This window comes from Equus asinus, chromosome 10 (genome assembly GCF_041296235.1).
Source record: "Equus asinus isolate D_3611 breed Donkey chromosome 10, EquAss-T2T_v2, whole genome shotgun sequence".
NCBI lineage: Eukaryota > Metazoa > Chordata > Mammalia > Perissodactyla > Equidae > Equus > Equus asinus.
Window position 1 is genome coordinate 23,567,144 of NC_091799.1, and position 20,166 is coordinate 23,587,309.

The window sequence follows — 20,166 nt, forward strand, 5'->3', positions numbered from 1 at the left end:
ATTTCCTCGAGCTCCCCTCCCCCTGTGGAAACCTCCTCTCCTGCCATTCAATCCATCTGTTCTCCATAGCTGCATGAAGGATCTGACAAGTGTCTGGGGGGATTGGGCACGTATGAATTATGCAGACCCAGAGACCCAGACTGACTGTCTGGACTGGGCAAGTGCCCCGGATAATTATGTGAGTGTCCTGCTGACCTGGAGCTGGGAGGAGAGCAAATATTATGGATGACAGAATCTAGTCTCAAAAAAGTCTCAACAGACTGAAGGACTGGCCAAGTCTGCTAGATGAATCTCATGAGAGATATTAAGATAAAACCAACATTTCCTGTGTCCTAGCTCTGTGTTAGGTACCGTGCTTGGCTTTCTGCACATTTTGGTTTATTTCTTCTTTACGATGACTCAGTGAGGGTGGGTTTTTATATCTCCACTTTTAAGATGAGGAAACTGCCACGTGCTAGTCCAGAGGAAGACACAGGCCCTATAGAGCCCTTATCTAGATTCTAATCCAAATTCTGGCCTCAGTGAGCCAACAGGTTACTTCACGTAAAAAATAGCACTAAGCCAGGCTTGATGGCTGCCTTTTATGAGTCAGCTTCTGTGTGCTTAGCCGTGTGCATTTGTTATCTCATTTGGCCCTCAGAACCATCTTACTCCTATTTTACAGATAAGGAAGGCACAGATAACCTAAGTAACTTGCCCAAGGTCACACAGTAAGTAGCAGGGCCAGGATTTGAGCCGAGGCAGTCTGACTCCAATACCCACACACTTATCAACAGCTGTACCCTCTCTGATTCCTAGATTATAAAAAGAGAACCACCTTATAGAAGAGGTAACTTGTAAAGTGCCCAGGCTAGTCCCTGGGGCATAGTAGGCACTGAGCAATACTACTAGATCATCATCATCATCGTCATCGTCGTCATCATCATCATCATCATCATCATCATCAAATGACTTGCTCCTAGAGGCAGGGCTCATTTTGTCACTCATTCACCAAATGTTTACCAAGATCCTGCTCTGTCTTGGGGGTCCAGAGAGGAAAAAAATCATAGTGCTAACCATTCTTTTCCCCCCCCAGGTTCAAATGGTGAAAGACGGTGACCCCTCCTGGAAGCCCACTTTCATTGTGAAACCTGATGGTGGTTGTCAGGGTGACGGAATCTACCTCATTAAAGACCCCAACGACATCCGCCTGGCAGGAACCCTCCAGAGCAGGCCGGCGGTGGTCCAGGAATACATCTGCAAACCTCTTCTTATCGACAAGCTCAAGTTCGATATTCGTCTGTATGTCTTACTAAAGTCCTTAGACCCCTTAGAGATTTATATAGCCAAAGATGGACTCTCTAGATTTTGTACTGAGCCATATCAGGAGCCCAGCCCCAAAAATCTACACCACATCTTTATGCACTTAACCAACTACTCACTGAACATCCATAGTGGTAACTTTGTCCATTCGGACAGTACTAGCACAGGCAGCAAAAGGACTTTCTCGAGCATTCTTTGTAGGTTGTCTTCCAAAGGTGTTGACATCAAGAAGGTCTGGTCTGATATCATCTCCTTGGTGATTAAGACTGTCATTGCCCTGACTCCAGAGCTCAAAGTTTTCTACCAGTCGGACATCCCCGCAGGGAGGCCGGGGCCCACGTGCTTCCAGGTAACCACTGCCAGTTCCCAGCCTGAGTTCTCAACCTTGACGGGGCCTACAGAGGGCTCCCTGGCCTCGTGTGGGATGAGGGATGGGGTGGGATGGCCCGAACGGGGAGGGCTGCTTGTTGGGGTTAAACCAGGGTCCAACTTCCAGTTTTTTGATTTACTAGCTGTGTGGTTTGGGGCAAGTTACTTCCCTTTTCTCACCTGTAAAATGAGACTAATAGTACCTTTCTTAAAGGATTCTTGTAAGAATTAAATGAGATGACATATGTAAAGCCCAGTGCCTGCCATTCATTTATTCATTCTTTCTTCCAGTAATTTTTACCACCTGCTTAGTAGGGGCCAGGCACTGTCCGAGGTCCTAGTGAGACAGTAAGTCAGGTCCCCACTGGCTCATGCATAGAGTCTACTATTGTGGGAGACAAATAGTTTTAACAAGCAGTTTGTATACAGTACCATAAGCACTAGACTGGAGCAGGAAATGTACTGGGCTCTGTGAGATTGTGGGATCATCTAGCATCTTCTGAGTGGGAGTGACAGTGGTCTGGGAAGGCTTCCCAGAAGAAGTGGCAGTTAAACTGGAACATGAGTTAAGAATTAGATGAAGCAGGTGGGACTGGATAGGGCTGGGGGAGACAAAGTGTTCTAGGCAGAGACACGTTTGCAGCCCTAGGGGCAAGAGTGAAGAAGGAAGTGTTCAAGGAACGGAAAGAGGTTCCGTATGGTTGGAGGGTGGGGTTTGAGGAAGGTGAGGGAAGATAGGTTGGGAGAGGTAGGTAGGGGTGAAGTCATGGAGAGCTGAGGGCAGTGGGGGCCACTGGAGGATGTTAGCAGGGGACTGAGGCACTCAGAATTGCATTTACAAAGAACAGAAAAACAAACCAGCTGCAAGGTGGAGAATGGATTGAGGCAACTCTGGGAGCACGGAGGGGACTAGTGAGTTGATTGCTGTCATACAAGAAATGAATGACATCTCTAGCAAGAGATGATAACGACTTGGATTAGGAAGGTGTTGGTGGAGATGGAGAGAGTAGATTTGAGAGCCATTGGAAGGTAGAATGGCTGGACTTGGTGATTGGTTGGGGCTAGGGAAGGGTGGAGAGATGGAGGCAGCGAGGGAGGGGACCAAGGCTGACTCACAGGTGGCTTAGGCACTTGGATGGATGGATAGAAGCCATTGGAAAGGGACCAGGCTTGTAGGGGGAAGGTCAGGAACTTGGGCTTGGACATGCCTTTGAAGTGCCTGTGGGGCATCCAAGTGAAGGGGTTGAGTGGACAGTTGGACATTTGGGCCTGGAGTTCAGGAGAGAGATCTGAGCTGGAGGAGAAGATTGGGACCTCATCAGTGGTCAGATGGTGACCGAAGCCAGGAGAGGTCACAGGGTGAGAAGAGCCCTGTGGGCACCACTATTTAAGTAAGGGACAGACAGAGGAAGGGGACCCATCAAAAGAAACCAAGAAGAAGTGGCTTCAGATATAGAAGGGATTTCAGGAGAGGAAGACCATAAATGCCAAGGAAGACGTGCTTGGAGAAGAAGCAGGTGGAGAAGAAGCAGGTGGGGGTCAGCTTCGGCAAGTGTTGCTGAGATGTCACGCAAGACCAGAACTGAAACTGCCCATCGTCCTTACTACTTCAACGAGAGTCATCTTCGGTGGAGTGAGGGGCCAGCGGCCAGAGTGTAGTGGGCTGAGCCAGAACGAGAGACAGAAGGAAATGGGAACGAGGGTAGAGCATTCCTTCAGGTCATCTGGCTGTGAGGGTGGTGGGGGACATGAAGCCGGGCACCTAGTAGGCACACAGCTTCCTGCCACCAGACAAATCAGAATGGGGAGCAGACGATAAGACAGAGTGCCACTGGGACCCTCTCCATCTAATCTTTCAAATTATTTTGTAGCAGTTGATATGTAAAAAAGAACATATGGAACACGTATGTAAGCTATGAAGCAGAACAACAAAGTGATCAGCCCAAACCCATCTCCCAACCCAAGATCGCCAATGACTGTGCTTCTCCCCCGTCCCACGTCTCCACGCACCCCCGAGGTAGCCGTTATCCTGAATTTTATCTTTATCACTTCCTTGCTTTAAAAGTACTTTTATTACACATGAATGTATCCCTAAACAATATATTGTTTTGTTTTGCTTGTTTTTGAGCTTTATAAAAACGCTGTTATAAAGTATGTAGTCTTCTGCCACATTCTTTCCCACAACCTCCTGATGTGGGTTCTTGGTTTGTTTCATATGCACTGCTGTATATTTCATGGTCAATATGCACAATTTGCTTGTCAGCTCTTCTGTCAATGAACATTGGGTAGTCTCTAGTCCTCTAGCTAAGACTGTGGCAGGAGAGTAACAGGTACAATGGAACAAGAAGGGAGAGGGGAGGCAGTGGGGCAGCATCTCTAATGAATGGGGCACTCATTCAATAGCAGAAGAGGAGTCTGGTCCCAAGGTGCACCCCCAAATCCAGAGAGGCTTTCCCTGGGGGCTGGGCACCCGTCTTCAGGATTTCCAGGCAGGTTGGCAGAGCCCTTTGGAGGGGGTTCAGGCAGTGATCAGTTCCAGGAAGGCTGGTTGCTATCCAGAGATCTATCCTTAGGCAGTTGGACCCCAGGCAGAATGTCCAGCTCAGCCATCAGGCAGGTGGCTTAAGGCATTAGGAAGAGTAAGGGGGTAGAACTTAGAGGTCGGACCAGAGAAAACAAATCCTGGCCCGAGCCATCCAAATGTCAGGGCAAAGGGGACAGTTGCAACGTGGAGGTACCCAGGGTCATCCCGGGGGACTGGTGGTCACATCTGTTTGACAGTGACAGCTATTCCAGGAGTATCATGTGGGCCGGCATGCATGGCCAAGCCGCAGAGCCCTGGCACAGTGCAAGTGCAGGGTGGAGGGCCAGGGCGGTCGTTTGGCTGTGGACAGGCTGCATGGGACAGCCATCGGGGCGGAACCAGGGGCCCCAGCCGTGGGGAACTGGACGGCAGACAGGGAGGGAGCCGCTGGTTTGGACAGATCACGCCCACCCAGTGGAACCACAGCGCTGGGCCGTCTTCCATTGCCTGACCACACTAAATGCTTCCAGGCCTGGGGTCAGGGGAGGAGCCCAGCACTGGGAGCAAAGCCTCAGGGGGATTTTCTCCTTCCAGCTGTGTGACCTGGGCAAGTTTCTTCACCACCCTGAGCCTCTGTTTCTTTCTCTGTGAATCACCTACGCTCACTTCCCTTCCTGCCTTCTGAGTATTGTGAACTGATGCAGGTGAAAATGCTTTGACAAGGTATCAGGTGTTAGAAGTGTGAAATTTGTTTCACCATACATTTCAGATTCACAGTGATTGAGGAAAGATTGTCCTTTTCTCCTTGGAGTCCTCTCTTGCTTGCTTTATTCTTATCACTTGTTAAAACACTTGTTAGTTTGCATCTCAAACACTGGAACTAATTTGGAGTATGATCTTGCATAAGTGACTTAACTTCCCTGTGCCTCCATTTGATCACCCACCTCACAGGGTTGTTGTCCACCTCACCGGAGACAAAGATTATGAAGGGCGTTGCAAACTATAATGTTCTGCGCATATGTAATGAATTATCTCTGCTATAAGCCCCTTTTGCTCGTAGCCTGGGCCTGGCCCAGATAGCAGCATTCCAAGACATACACTCTAGCCAACAAAATTACATTTGTCTTAAACATGTGACTGTGACCCCTTTCCAATCACAGCCACAATAACTACTTGGGAAATTGCAATGGCCCAGAGCAGCTGCTGGCGCGGCTCAGGCTGTGGGCAGGTTTCCTGTAATCTGTTGCCTAGGAACGTGGCTGCCCTGTCATTCCTCCTGTCCCCCTGCCATTGCCCAGGCAGCCCCCAGCAACATATCCTCCTGTCAGTCTTCTTGAGGGCAGCAGTGTGACCCTGGCTTAAACAGTATGGGCCATCTGGGTGTAGATGATTCATGTGGCAGAAATACACATGCCAAGGAAAGGTTTCTAGCTCAGCTTTCCAGAACATTCTTCCCCGATTCCATTGCTGGGTCTCTATCTTCTTCTATCTCTGTGTCTAATTCTCTCCTTGGCCATGATCCTTCCCCTTAGATGTATGGAGGAGACACTTTCCCTAACTCTTAAGGTGCTTCTCCTGTTTCTTCCTTGTTCTTTTACCCCCTCCCTCCTCTCAGCCCCAGACACCACATAGAAAAGAGACAAGGAAGCAGTCCAGTGACCACACAAGGGCTTGGTGTGGGCTACCCCCAGCTCTTCCTTCTAGCAGTCTAGCTGTGAGCTGGGCAAGTTAACCTTTCTTTGCTTCAGTTTCCTTATCTGCAAATAGGGATAATACTTGTATCTACCTCACAGAGTCGTTGTGAGATTGAATGAGAGAAAGCCATGTGGAACGTTTGGCACAGTACCTAGCACATAATAATCGCTTAATAAATGATAGATTTTTTTTATTATTACATTGTTATCTGTAACAACAGTTCTCAAACTTGTCTATGAAGAGGTGCCTCCAAGTTATAGGAAACCGTGAAATTTTCACATTTTAAACTTAATGGAACACTGGTATTCCAAGGAACATAGTTTGAGAACTGAGTCCTTAGCCTGGCCTTGGGCGCCTCCCAGCCTGGCCCCAGTCTAGCTTCCCTCTAGCCTCTCTGAGCCCTGCAGGCCTGCCAAACAGAGCCAATTCCTGTCTCTTGGACATCATTTGTGCTTTCCCAGTTCTGTCTGTTTGTTCTCTTCTGTCTTGGCCTGGCATGCTCTCTCCTGTTCTCGCTGCTTTTGAAATTCAGTGCCTTCCGACAGGTGCTGCTCAAATCCCACCTTCTCTGTAAAGGCTTCCTTGACCACGTCTGATATTTAAGCTTTTTTCTTCCTTTGGACACATTCCCTGGGCACCCAGTGGGACAAGCCCTGAGCTAGTTGTGGGGCACATGGTTATGGATAGGACACAGTTCCTGCCCCTGAGAGGTACACAGTTTAGTGGGGAAGACGACCCATGGGAATGACAATTCCTTGCAATGAATGTTATAAGAGGGCGTATGCAGGATGCTGCAAGAGCACAGAAAAGGGAGTCATTTAACTTTGCCTAACCCAGTCAGGGAAGGCTTCCCAGAAGAGATGTTTAAGCTGGAACTTAAGGCATGAAGAAGAATTTGCCAAGCAGAAAAAGCTGAGGGACACCACACTCCCGTGGTTCCCCTCCTGACTCACTGGCTGCTGCTTCTCAGCCCCTTCTTCTGGACCTGTCCATGTTGGAGATCCCCAGGATTCAATCCATGGAAAGTTGCCCTCTTGTCTACCGTCACTCCTGAAATGATCTCATCTAGCCCCATAGCTTTAAGTATCAGCTATGAGCTGTTGATCCTAAATTTGTACCTCTGGTCTTGACCTCTCCTTGAGCTGCAGACTGGTCTATCCCACTGCCCACTTAAATTTTCTCCTTGCATTTCTAGTGGGCATCCCACACTTGACATGTCCAAAATCAAATTCTTGGTTTCCCTCCCCAATTAGTATCCCACTGTTTTTCCTATTCAGTAAATTAATAGCCTTCAATCAGTTGTACAGATCAAAAACCTGTCATCTTTATTTCTTCTTTTTCCTTCTTTCCTAAATCCAATCCATAAGCAACTCTTGCAAAGAGACTTTAAAACACATCCTAAATGTAACCACTTCTAACCAACTCCACTGCTACCATCCCAATCTAAGCAGCCATCACCATGCACTTGTACCACTGCAGTAGCCTCCTAATTGATGTCCCTTTTGGTACTCTTGCTGCTTATAGCCTATTTTTCTCACTGTAGCCAAAGCGATTCTTTTAAAACATGTCAGATCAAATTACTTTCCTTGTGCAAACTCTCCAGTGGCTTTCTCATTGCACGTAAAATCCTGGCTCCTTACCATGGCCTACAAGATGCTATGTGATCTGTCCCTTGTCTTTCTATCTGACCTCATCTCCTGCCACTCTCTCTCTTGCTCACCAGAAGTGGCCTTTGTTCTTGCTGTTCCCTCTGCCTAGACAGCTCTTCCTTAGCAATGCAAATAACTTATTCACTCACTTAATTCAGTCCCTGTTCATAGATCACCTCTTGAGACTTTTGCTTCTGGTCATGATGGAGTCATAAAGACTGGACTTAACCTCCTTCTGCAAACAACTATAATGCCAGACAAAATACATGAAATAAGTGTTTTCAGATTTTTGAAAACAGACAGCTCAGCACTGTGATCCCTGAGGAAAGGGGGAAAAAAACCAAGGTGAGTCCTACAGTTGCCTCAGCTTTCTGTCTAGGGCAATCTCCAGAAGGTGGGAACAAGGAGGAGGAAACTAAACAGAGCCTGGTGACCTCAATGAGTTGAGGTGATGGAGATCAAAGTTTTGGAATGCTGAGGTGGCTGGAATTCTGTGGGCAGAACTCTGAAAAGGAGGGAGCCAAGCAAGAGAAGAGCTCCAGAAACCTGCATGGGATCCCCGTGCATCTTTGCTGTGTGGAGTGTTGATCCGCAAAGCTGGGCAAAGAGCTCACACAGAGCAGGGAAATGTTCAAGCTCTGAATGGCTAGTCCTTTCCATCCTCTGAATGGATAGTCCTTGATGACTACTGGGAGCATTCAATGGAGACTCTGGGGAAGTTATGCTTTAATGGATTGAATCTTCCCTGGAATGAAAATTACTCTAGACCCAACCCAGCAAAGCTTAAACAATAGGCCTTGAAGATGTCAAACTAATCTGCAAATAACTAACTGCCAAAACAGCCTAGCACTTTTTAAAAGAAGACAAAATAGAGACACTCAACATTGTAACATTCACAATGTCCAGCATCCAGTAGAAAACCACTAGACATTTCACAAAGCAGATAAGGTAACCCATACCAATGGGGAAAAATCAATAAAAACATACCCAGAAATGTTAGAAATGATGAAACTAGTAGGAAAAGGATGTTAAAACAGCTGTTATAACTATGTACAAAAGTTTAAAGGGAAATATGAGCCTAGTAGAGAAATGGAAGCTATGAAAGAGAACCAAATGGAACTTCTAAAGAAGAAAATACAATATCTGAAATGAAAATTTCACTGGATGGGATTAACATCTGATTAGACACTGCAGAAGAAATGATCAATAAACTTGAAGACATAGGAATAGAATCTACCCAAAATGAAACGGGGAGAAGAAGATGACTACAAAAATAAATGAACAGACCCTCAGTGACCTATGGTAAATATTAGGTGATCTAACATATGTGTAATTGGAGTTCCTTGAGCAGAAGAGAAAGAAGATACAGAAAAATATTTGAGGAAATGGATCAAAATTTCCAAATTTGTTAAAAGCTATAAACTCCATAATCCAAGAAGTTCAAGAAATTCTAACGAGGATACACAGACACACACATATCAAAGCTAATCATAATCAAATTATGGAAAACCAGTCATAAGAAAATCTTAAAAGCAGCTAGAGAGAAAAGACACTATGTCCAGAGAAACAAAGAATAAACAAAAAAGTTCTCATCAGAAACTGTGCAAGCCAGAAGACAATGGGATGACAATGTCACCTCCTTAGAAAGGCTTTTCCTGAACATTCTATCTAAACCACCAAAACCGCCCCTCCACCCACCATAGTATCACACTCTATGTTCTTACCTTGCTTTAATTATCAACTTGCTTGTGGCCTCTCTCTCCACTAGAATGTAAGCCCCAAGAGGGTAGGATGCTAAAACATCGTTTGTCTTGTTCACTGCTTTATTCCCAGTGCTTAGAGCAGTATCTAGTATTTAGTAGGTGCTCAATAAATATTTGATAAGTAGAGTTGTCTTCCAGGCAGAAGAGTACACAAACCAAGAGCAGTAGAGCCTCCTAGAACTTCTAATAGTTCAGCACAATTAGAGCCAAAGATGTGCAGGAGGGAGTGGGCAGAAATAAAGCTGGAGCGTGAGACAGATGCCAGGTCATAGAGGAATTTGTAGGACGTGCTGTAGAACTTGGGTTTCATTCTTTATGCAGAGATTTTAGGCGAACAAATGTTATTTTTCTATTTATATTTTAGAAAAATTACTCTGGCAGCCCCTTGTGCCAGATGAATCAGAAGGGAGAGTTCGAGAGGGGGAAGCTATGAAAGTAGCCCAGGTAAAAGATGGTGCAGCCCTGCTGTAGACTGGAAGCAGTGAGAGTGGACCAGATCTAGACAGCTCTTTAGGAGGTGAATGTACAGGAGTTGGGGAACAGCTAGATGTAAAGGAGGAAGGGGAAATTTTTGACTTAGGTGGTTGGATGGATAAGGAATATGGGAGGCAAAGTAGATTTTAGAGAAAGATGGTGGATTAATTATCTATTGCTGAGTAACAAACTACCCCCAAACCTAGCAGCTTAAACTAACAAACATTTATTATCTCACAGTTTCTGTGGATCAGGAATCTAGGCTTAGCTGATGTCCTCTGGTTCAAGGTCTCTCACAAGGCTGCAGTCAACATGTTGGCCAAGACTGCAGTCATCTCAGGACTTGGCTTGGGTAGCTCCTCTTCCCAGCTCACTCACATGGTTGTTGATAGGCCTCAGGTCCCCCGTGGCTATTGGATGGAGACATCAGTTCCCACTCGCCTGGACCCCTCCATGGGGCAGCTCACAACATGGCAGTTGGCTTCACTCAGAGTGAGCCAGCAAGCAAGTAAGAGAATACATCCCAAGATGGAAGCCACAGTCTTTTTATCACCTAATATTTGAAGTTACATCCCATCATTTCTGCCCTATTTTATTTGTTAGAAATAAGTCACTAGGTGCAACCCACACTCAAAGGGAGGAGATTACACAGGGCATGAATACTAGGAGGTGAGGATCATTGGGACCATCTTAGAGGCTGCCATCCACAGATAGTGAGCTTGGATGCATTGAATTTGAGGAATCTGGGACCTACCAGTTGGGAATACCCTGAATGCAGATGGACGTGTAGTTCTAGGGCTCAGGAGAGCATCCCATCTCATTGGAATGTAGTTTGGAGCCTTTGCATGAGTTTACAATTAATAGCTCAGGCACCTTTTCTCCTCAACTCGCTTTGGAAGCTTCTGGAAGTCAGGGATGAAGGAAAGATGTCTTCGAATCCCCAGGGCCCCTCAAGTAGGAAGTGTGCAACACGTAATTGCTGATTGAATTACTCGGAGGCGGGGCAGAGTATCACGTGATTGAAAAGTTCTCTCTCTCTCTCTCCATTTGATCTGCATAAAGTGAGTGTTAGACTAGATTAGTAGTTTTTCCAAAAAATGGTAAGTTTTTATTCCCTGAGAACCCCAGTATGTAAAACAGGTAAAAGTTAATCTGATTTGGCCTCCCCAGTGCTTCCCCTGAAAAGAACCTCATTTTGAATAACACTGGACCATGTAAATTCCTGATTTTTCTGCCAGGTCTGAGATCCTGAGATTTTATGACAAGATCAACTCTAAGCTCCTCCCAGTTCTGTGATTCTGTTTATTGAGGTCCATTGATGCTACATATTTCATCAAACTTTTGAAAAGAAAACAATTCATGTTTCCCTGAACTGGTGAAAACCATAATAAAGCTGACCTTCATTAAACACTTACTGTGCATCAGGCAGTGTGCAAAATATTTTACATCACGTTATCTTTATGTGATCCTGTCTGCCCTACTCGATTGTAAGCTCCACGAGGACAGGGACTTTGTCTAGTCCACTACTAAATTTCCAGAAGCTAGAATAGTTCCTGGGACATAGGAAGCATTCAGTTAATATTTTATGAATGAATGAACTAAGGTAAGTACTATTTTTATCTCCATCTTACAGACGAGGAAACTCAACCTTAGAGCTGCTACATAACTTGCCTGTAATCACACAAGTTGAAGGCAGAACTGAGATTTGAAATTGGCTCCTCTGGACTCCAAAGCCACTAATACCATTTCTTGTTGGTGGGATTAGTAGGAAACTGGAAAAGGAGCCAGCAGATATCGAGTACCTTCTATATGATGAGCATAATCCTAGGTCCTTTTTGCTTCCATTATCAAGTACCCTGCAAGGTAGCCATTGTTATCCCATTTTTCAGATGAGGCAGGTGAGGCTCAGAGAGGCTAAGCACCAGACCTAGAGTCAGTTAGCCAACGTAAGAGACTGAGCTTGGATTGCAACCCACATCTTTCTGACTCCAAAGCATTCTTGTGCAAGGTCCAACATATTCAACTACATGCACCGAAGTTTAGGTTCGGGAAACTATTACGCCGCTGGAGGGTATGGGTCAATACAGCTGATGAGGTTTTTCCACTCTCCTTTCCAGCTTTCTTGTAGCTTTACATTCAGAAAACCATTGTGCATTGAACTGGAAGAGTCTACCAGACTGACACAGTACAAGTCCAAACTTCTAAGATGTAGCAGAAAGTAAGCGTTGATGACTAAGGATGATAAACGTTGGCACTGCAGCCCGCCGTTCTCTGTAGCCTTTTCAACATCACATGTCTCAGACCAGGTCTGAAGTTAGACTGATGATGTCACCAGAGTCTCTTAAAGGCCTCATTACTCATATCCACTTGTCATATATTATTAAGCAGATCTATAATACATGTAACATTCTCTACTGAATTTCCATTCCTTTCTTTTCATGACTAGGGGAAGAAAAATAGAGTGAGGATGACTTTTCCAACATCTCATCCTTATTGCCCTTCACTGAAGAATAACCTTGTCTTGAATTACCCCCCAAAAATGGTCATTCAGGCTCTGATTTCATTAATAAAGATAAAGCTACAGTTTAATAATTGTCATTTAACTAATCCATAGTCTATACAGACAAGCAAATGGATTTCACCTCATCTTTTCTTCTTGAGTCCACAGAGAAAGGGATACAGTTATATCTTTTTCTTTCTCTCCTTTGTTCTCCACCTTCTGTTTTGAAACTTTGGGATTGTATCAGTTATGTTATAAGCTTTCTACCTTATCACTTCCTATAGAAATAATGAGAGTTGTCTCAAGAATCTGATGTCCGAGAGTCAGAAGCTGAATCTAATTAGGACCCGTGATCTCAAGGATAAGGAGGAGTTATGGAGGTGAAGGACTGTTTCAGGCGGAGGGAATGAGATGCACAGTGGCTTACCCCAGCAGAGGGCTTGTGAGGAACTGAAAGAGGCCAGAAGAAGTCAAAGCTTTACCGGAGGCAGTGTGCTGGATTCTGGAGAGGCGCCCAGCAAATGGTGTTGGAGTTGGCCGTGGGTGCAGGTGACTTCGTAGGCATGTGGCCTGTGCAGTCACACAGCACCTCGCGTTCAGAAGGGCTCCACGGCTGGTTTAATGCTCTGTTGTCACCGTCACGAAATTGTTAATACTTTTTGAACAAGGGGCCCTGCATTTTCATCTTGTACTGGGTCTCATAAATTACGTCGCCGGTCCTGCTTGGGTAGGAAATCCAGCTCTGTCTCTTACTAGCTGGGCAGACTTGGGGAAATCCACTGGCCTTTCTGAGACTCAGTTTTTGCTTCTGTAAAATGGAGAGCATACTCTCTCCTTCAAATATACTGTCTTAAGGATTAAATGAGATGGTGAATAATTTGTGCGTTGTATAGTAATTGGTGCCAGGTAGGTGTCTAATAAATATTCCATTCTCCTTAGCGAAGAGGGTATATCACAATTCCTTGGGGGATTTATTATTCAAAATACATTTGCCTGCATTCCACTCTGAAAGCTTCTGACTCACAGGTGTGGGTTGATGGATGCGCAGTGGTTTTTAAAGGGGTCCTTAGTGATACTGATGTACACCCGAAGTTAAGAAAGGAGCCTTGGGTTTTCAGACACCTGCTAGGAAGCAACTTAATAGAGGAGAGCAGAAGGAGAGGGAGAAATCGATGGACTACCACTGATCCTTAACATAATAAAAAACCTGCTAAAGAAGAAAGAGGTCATCAACTTATAGCACTTCAGACGACACCGGTAGTGCTGAAATGCACTATGGGAACTCATCCGATTATCAAGGTTTCTATAAAATTTTCTGCTGTCCATTTGGCTTGACAAGTACACCCAGAGGGAGAGGGGCTGTGGACAAGAGAAGTCAGGGTCAAGACCCAGGTTGGGGGGCGAATTTCTTTGAATTTATTTTCACCTTAATGATCCTAATGCCACACTCAATTCCTGAAAAGAAATTATAGCTAGAGAGAGTAATTCTGAATTGTATTTATCTTGCCCAGATTTTAGGCTTTGACATTCTTCTAATGAAAAATCTGAAGCCTGTACTACTTGAAGTAAATGCAAATCCCAGCATGAGAATCGAACATGAGCAGGAAGTAAGTATTTTGAGTTTCTCATTGAATATATTGCCATACAGCTGGATTTTCCCACTCTTACGTCGTTCATTCAGCTGAACAAGATTCAGCATTCCCAAATTTTCACAGCAAAGTTCTATTCAAGTCTTAATAATTCCAATTTTGTTGAGCTCTGAACATAGTCTATTAATATAAGACCTATGTGACCTATGGTAATTTCCCAGCATGCCATTCTTCCAATTTTTAAGGTCTGCAAATGTAGAAACAGCTGAGCCTTTCCAACAGTTTTGACATGAACTAATTACTTAGCCTCATGAGATGATCTAATTGAAATTCTATGACTATGATTTAGCCATGTTGACATGCTTAAATCACTAAGATAAATAGTACATTTAACAGTGGTTATATTTTTCTCCCCCCTAAAAGATGCATACAAAAGACTGGAAAGAAATACACCAAATATTAATATATGTTTCTATATTTGGGGGGATTTTATGTAATTTGGGGGGATTATGTGAATTCTTTTAATTTTCGTAACCCCCTTCTATATTTCCAAATTTTCTACAATGAGCATGATGATCAGAAAAGCAGTGTTCTTTTTCCTCTTCACGCATTTTGTGATTTGTAAAAGGAAATTGACATTTTTAAGGTATCATAAAGGGAGGCTTAAACAATTCTCTCCTATAGATGAACATAAGCCAAATCTAACAGTGCAACCGCTGGCTCTAGTGGGAGGATGGCATGCTGAGAGCCGCTCGGCACTGTCACTCTCTCCGTTGTAACACAAAATCCTTACCCATTCAAGCTTTCTCCGGGGGTGTTTGAAAATGTCCCTAGCCTTGTGGATGAAGAAGTGAAAGTGGCCGTGATCAGAGACACACTGCGCCTCATGGACCCACTTAAGAAGAAGAGAGAGAAGCAGTAAGTGTTTTTTATATCATTTATTTCTATCAACTCTTGCTTCCCATGCCTGAAGCAGGTAAGTTAAATTCTTGAAACACGTTAACACTGGAGTGAGATCCACATGTTACACCATCTAATAAGTCATTTTGTCACATAGGAAAATCACGCCTCAGATATAGTGACTCAAAATCAGAAGATGGAGACAATACAAATCTAACACTTGGTGCTCAGCCAATGGATTTCTAGCTGACTGTTACCTGAATCTGGAAAGTCTCTTTGAAAAACCCAGTGATAGGATCTCCTCCCTCCCACCATTGTTCAACAGCACTTCTCTTTGAAATCCTCAAGCATAGGGAGAGAGTATAAAATGCTGGAGAGGAAGGCCACAGGTACTGCGACGTGGGAAAGCTCGCTCCCTTTTTATTTTCTTCGTGATGTTCACATATTTGCAGTATAAGCTTTTTGTTTCAAAATCTGCAGAGCCAATTTAATGAACTTCTGGCAGTTCTATAATATTTACAATAGTTGTCATTTCTCTACAGCCCGCCCATGCAGTGGATGTTAAATTGAGATGGTGGGAGGAGTACGTGCCCTGCCTTTCCCTCGGAGGAATCACCCCTGAAATGAACGACATTTCACTTGGGTGTTTTGTTTGTTTAGTTTTTACCAATTCCTGGCTCTTACAAAGTAGGGGTTGATTAAATATCATTGTGCCTGTTTTGGGGGGAAAAATCAAAGACAGGCATTTCAGATAGCACTCCTCGTACCTGTGACAAATCAGATGGACCCAAATGCTTCCAGATGAGTAAAGCACGTGTCAGCTATGGTTCGAGACTTTGGGGAACGCTGACTTCCCTAAGCAAGTTGTGTTTTGCAGCTTCCTCTACTGCGGCCCAAATATTGTTAGAATCACCCTACAGTAGTGCTTCTGCCCTTGGCTGCACATTAGAACCATCTGGAGAGCTTTCATAAGTACCAGTGCAGGGGCCCCTCTTCTAAAGATGCTGGTTTTAATTAGCTTGGGCCGGAGGCCTGGCCGCAGAAAGATTTTAGGTTCCCTAGGTGATTCTACTGTGCAGCCAAGGTTGAGCACCACGGTCCTGCAGGAAATGTCACTCTGAAGGAGTATTTGTCATCTTCTGAGTCGGTCTGGATGGCGCCTGCTCGGCTGGGTTCTCCTCCAGAGTGTTCTTCACTGCGTAAGGCACAGATTGCCATCGTTGGCAAGACTCGGCTGAGAATACTCACCTGTAGTTTGAATGGGCCGATTCTGCCAGATGCGGCTTCCGCCAGTTAGCACTTCAGAGTGGTGGTGTGTCAGGTGTGCTGAATCCTCAGAGCAGCTCAAACACCAAGGCAGCCGGGTAAGGTGTCCTCTGGTACACGCATGCAGCCGCTTTTTTTAGCCATCCCTAAGGAAAAGCAGTGGATTAATTGCAGTTTGATCAGATTAATTTCAATAAAACTAATTCCTCGAAAATCTACTCTCTAATGGTTATTGATCTCACCAGTAGAATTTAAGTCTTGAGGGACTGTACGTCACTGTGGGGAGATGTTGGTGGCTTTCTATGCCAGGATGGCACAGTGGCACAGATTTTTAAAGATGATCTTGACACATAGCATCCTGATTCCTTTGGTGGCCGCAAGTTCAAAGGCCAAGTGTGGCCTGAGCCTTCTTAACCTCTACCACCAAAACCATGAAGAGATGTGAGGGTACCACTGTATTTTCACATTAAATAGCATCAGAATACAATTAGCTTTCTTTTTTTATTCTAATTGTTTTTCTTTACCTACACCTGCCATTCTGTATAACCCATATGAGCTGCAGATATAAAATTTAATAGCAATGGGGCGCAGGACCATTGGGAAGGACGGGAAAGGCATTTTACAGCTTATCAAGTCGTAAGTAGCAGCATCTCATTTTTAATTTAAAAAGCATTGACTTTTTTTTTTTATTGATAACCAGGAACAGTTAGAACTTCAAGAACCTGACTTTGTTTCTAATATAAAAACTCTTTCATTTCACCCTTTTCTTACCTACAGTATAAGGGTGTATGTTAATAGTTAAATGTCATTTACTGATATTTTCCCTTGACTTCACCTTTAAAAAAAAACCCCAGCAATGAGTGTCCATGAAAGCACTTCGTAATCTGTAAAGTGCAGTTATATGTAAGCTATTATTATCGTTTTCATGACTTTACCATGCAGACAAAAAGGCTGAAATCATTCTCACTCCTTTGTGTAGAAATGTTTCAGAATAACTCGAAAAAGCACCACATTATGCCCACGGAAAATGCACAGTGTAGCAGTGCAGAATCATATGTGTCCGAATCTGAGACCATGCCACGCCAATTGCAGAAAGTGTTATCACACAGACTTCTAGGCTGAAAGTTACCTTTAGAAGCTAGTTTTTTTTGTGTTTGCATAGGATGTGACCGAAACCTTTTAAAACAAATAGTATCCTAGCCTTTCCCTTCAACTCTTTCGCAAAAGCGGGTGTGAAGTGTCCCTCAGCAGTTCCTTCCTGAGTACGGTTTGTCAGTGAGACTGTTGAAGTGGGTCTTTACTTTCCCTGCACAGACTGAAGAAAAAGGCAGATAATGTCCCGATGTCTCTAAGCTGCTCTGGGAAGGCGCGGGCGCATTAGAAGGGCACCAGACCCATGTGTCCATGTGTCACACACATTCACACACCTGGGGGTCTTGCAGGCTGGGGTCGGTTTCGTGGTGGGACTGAGAGCAGTCCTCATGCTTTCTACGGGGAGAGAAGCTGGCACCTCTGCTGACACCCATCGTGGTATAGCTGAAAGAACTTTCTCTTGAGCTGAAGAGACTGAGATTCAAATCCTGACCTTGGGGACACTGCAGAGCCGTTTTGAGCCTCAGTATCCTTTTCCGTTAAATGGGGATAACGAGGTTTAAGTGAAACAACGTGAAAAACTTTTAATATACAGTAGGCACTTGAGTAATACTTAGTTTACTACTCAACAATAAAATTGTCTACTAGGACACGAAAAAACGAACAAAAAGTAAAGCTTAGTTACCATTCTCTTTCCTGGTATACTTAAAGTAGAATTTTGAGTTTAAAATCAAGGACATATCCCCAAACTGAAGCTGCTAGATCGCTGTGCACTAGAATGGACGTCGGAGCTGGTGGCCCATGGAAAGTTCCGTTTCCAGGTAGCAAGATGTCACTGGCCCAGTCCTATTTATCTCTTGGGTTAGGAGAAAATGCCTTTGGTCCCTGAGGGAAGAAAAGAGCTGTCATATGAGAACTATTTTGAACTCTGATAACATTTTGTATTATCGAGTGACTTTGTGCATTTTCATACAAGCGTTCTTTGGAGGCGCTGGGACATGGGAAGGAGGAGGCTAATAGGCTGGGGCTCTATGACTGTCATACGATCAGGAAAATCAACAGAAAATTCCCCCTTTTCCAAGGTATTTGGGCAGTCTAAGTCTTTCTTTTTAAAACTTCTATCCAAAGTAGAAGTGAATAAATTGCATTCCCCGATTATTTTAGAAACAAGGCGATCAGTCCATAAAATTATTAAATTTTGGAAGGTCAGTATACCCTGGGGGGAGCCATTTTACCAGGATTTTTCTCCTTTTCCTGAATGTACATGTTTCTGGTAACTGAATTCCTTCCTCAGGAATCATAACTCTTTAGGATCCTAGAGTAACACAAATGAAGCCAGAGACAGGCCTGAAGGAATCTGAAGGGATTTTTCTTGATACCGTGATGCCATGCCGTGCTGGGAGCTGGGGTGTAGACCGCTCACTTCTTATTCAAAATTGTGTGTTTGGAACATGACTTATATAAGGCACAGAAGCCCCTTTTCCCACAGTAACATTTCTCCATCCTCTCTCAGCTTCACTTACCTCCTATCACCATAACAACCAGGTGTGTTATAAAGGCAGGAGTCAGCCTGCAAGGGCTGCTTTTGCCCTAATTCAGAGAGGTTGGTCTTCTGACAGCTTCTTTGGGAGCTCAGGCTACACTTCTTACCTTGAATCCAAGCATATCCCTTGGGTCCTATGCCATGTTTAGAACCAATGGATTCAGTGAATCTCCAAATTAGCTTGATTCTACATAGAATCTAGGATATTGGTGAAACATTCTAAAAGGACAAAGATCAAAGAATCTCCCAGTGGCTCAATCTCACGGCTCGGGGCTTGTAATCTGACCAAGGAATGTCACTCTGTCCTGTCCTGGAGAAGAATATTGAAAACACATCAGTCAGAGACCCTCCAAGGCCACATCCCTGCCCTTTAAATTGGCAGTATGGCCAACTGACATCCCCTCAACCATAGGGAAGAGGGGTTCCCAAGCTATCCAGACTACACGTGCCTTCATAAATGTAGAATATTGTCTGTCTTATCAGAGACAATTCTTCTGGAAGTAGACATTCTTTCAGGAGAATCGTCCTGCCAAATGGCCTGTCCGTGTGTGAACAGCTGATACGTTGTTGAAATTCTGGGGTTTCGTTGATTCCAAAGGATTCCTTTGTAGCAAGACCCTACAGATCAGCGCACATTGACCCCAAGATCCTCTGAAGATTTCACACAAATCAGGAGTCTGGGTACAGAGAAATGAAGGTTTGCAGCTTCATTTGCATTTCATTTACACTACAAGTGAATTAAAGAAACAGGGGTTGGTTACCTAGAGTGTTTACTGAGCACTTAGAGAAGTGAATTAGCTCACAGGGCAGTAGGAGAAGCAAGACTGACACAGAGATATCTGTAAGGTGGAAAGTGAGAAGTGCCCTAAACAAAAAGACAAATTGCCAAGGGAGAAAAATTCAGGAAAGATTATTTCCTGATGAGAAGAGTTAAAAAAAACACTGACAAGGAGGAGGTGGCACTTGAGCTGAGGTTTAAAGGATGAATTATATTTGAAACACGAAAATGGATGGAAGGATGTCCCTGGTGGGGGAAGCAAAGGCCCAGGGCTGTGTTGGGGGAGCTAAGGAGTTCAAATCAGCTGGAGAGACAGGTATCTGGAGTGGATTAGTAGAGAGGAGGTGCTGATTGGGGTTGGGGGCGTGTAGATGGAGACCAAGAGGCCAGAGCGGGATGGCCTTGAATGCCAAGCTAAAGAACTCAGCTTGTTTTCAATCTGGAGTATATGAAGGCTTTAAGGGTGTCTGTGAGCCCAGAAACTATACAAAATTTTGAGTATAGGTCTATTTTTCCTGGAGAAAAGGCCGTAAATTTCGTCATATTTTCAAAAAGTTAAGAACCCAACAGTCTTATCATTGGAGGCTACAGGAAGCTAGAGCAATTTGTCCCAAGTTGAGGTGTTGTGGCTTCAAGACCCGTTGTGTCCTCCATACCTCAAAAGGTCTCACATTTCAGATCACAGTCAGTACACTAGAAAAGTGTGCATGCATTTTCAAGTA

General features: G+C 44.4%; 1 protein-coding gene across 5 annotated transcripts in view; it reads left to right on the forward strand.

Moving 5' to 3' along the window:
* The window catches only part of TTLL11 (tubulin tyrosine ligase like 11), a 228,725-nt gene that overhangs the window by 87,185 nt on the left and 121,374 nt on the right, over window positions 1-20,166 (forward strand). For all 5 annotated transcript variants that reach the window (XM_044778859.2, XM_070518831.1, XM_044778860.2 and 2 more), the window contains 3 exons: window positions 1,076-1,651; window positions 13,788-13,883; window positions 14,668-14,783. In XM_044778859.2, coding sequence (XP_044634794.1) covers window positions 1,076-1,651; window positions 13,788-13,883; window positions 14,668-14,783 — 788 coding nt within the window. The remainder of the gene's footprint in view (window positions 1-1,075; window positions 1,652-13,787; window positions 13,884-14,667; window positions 14,784-20,166) is intronic.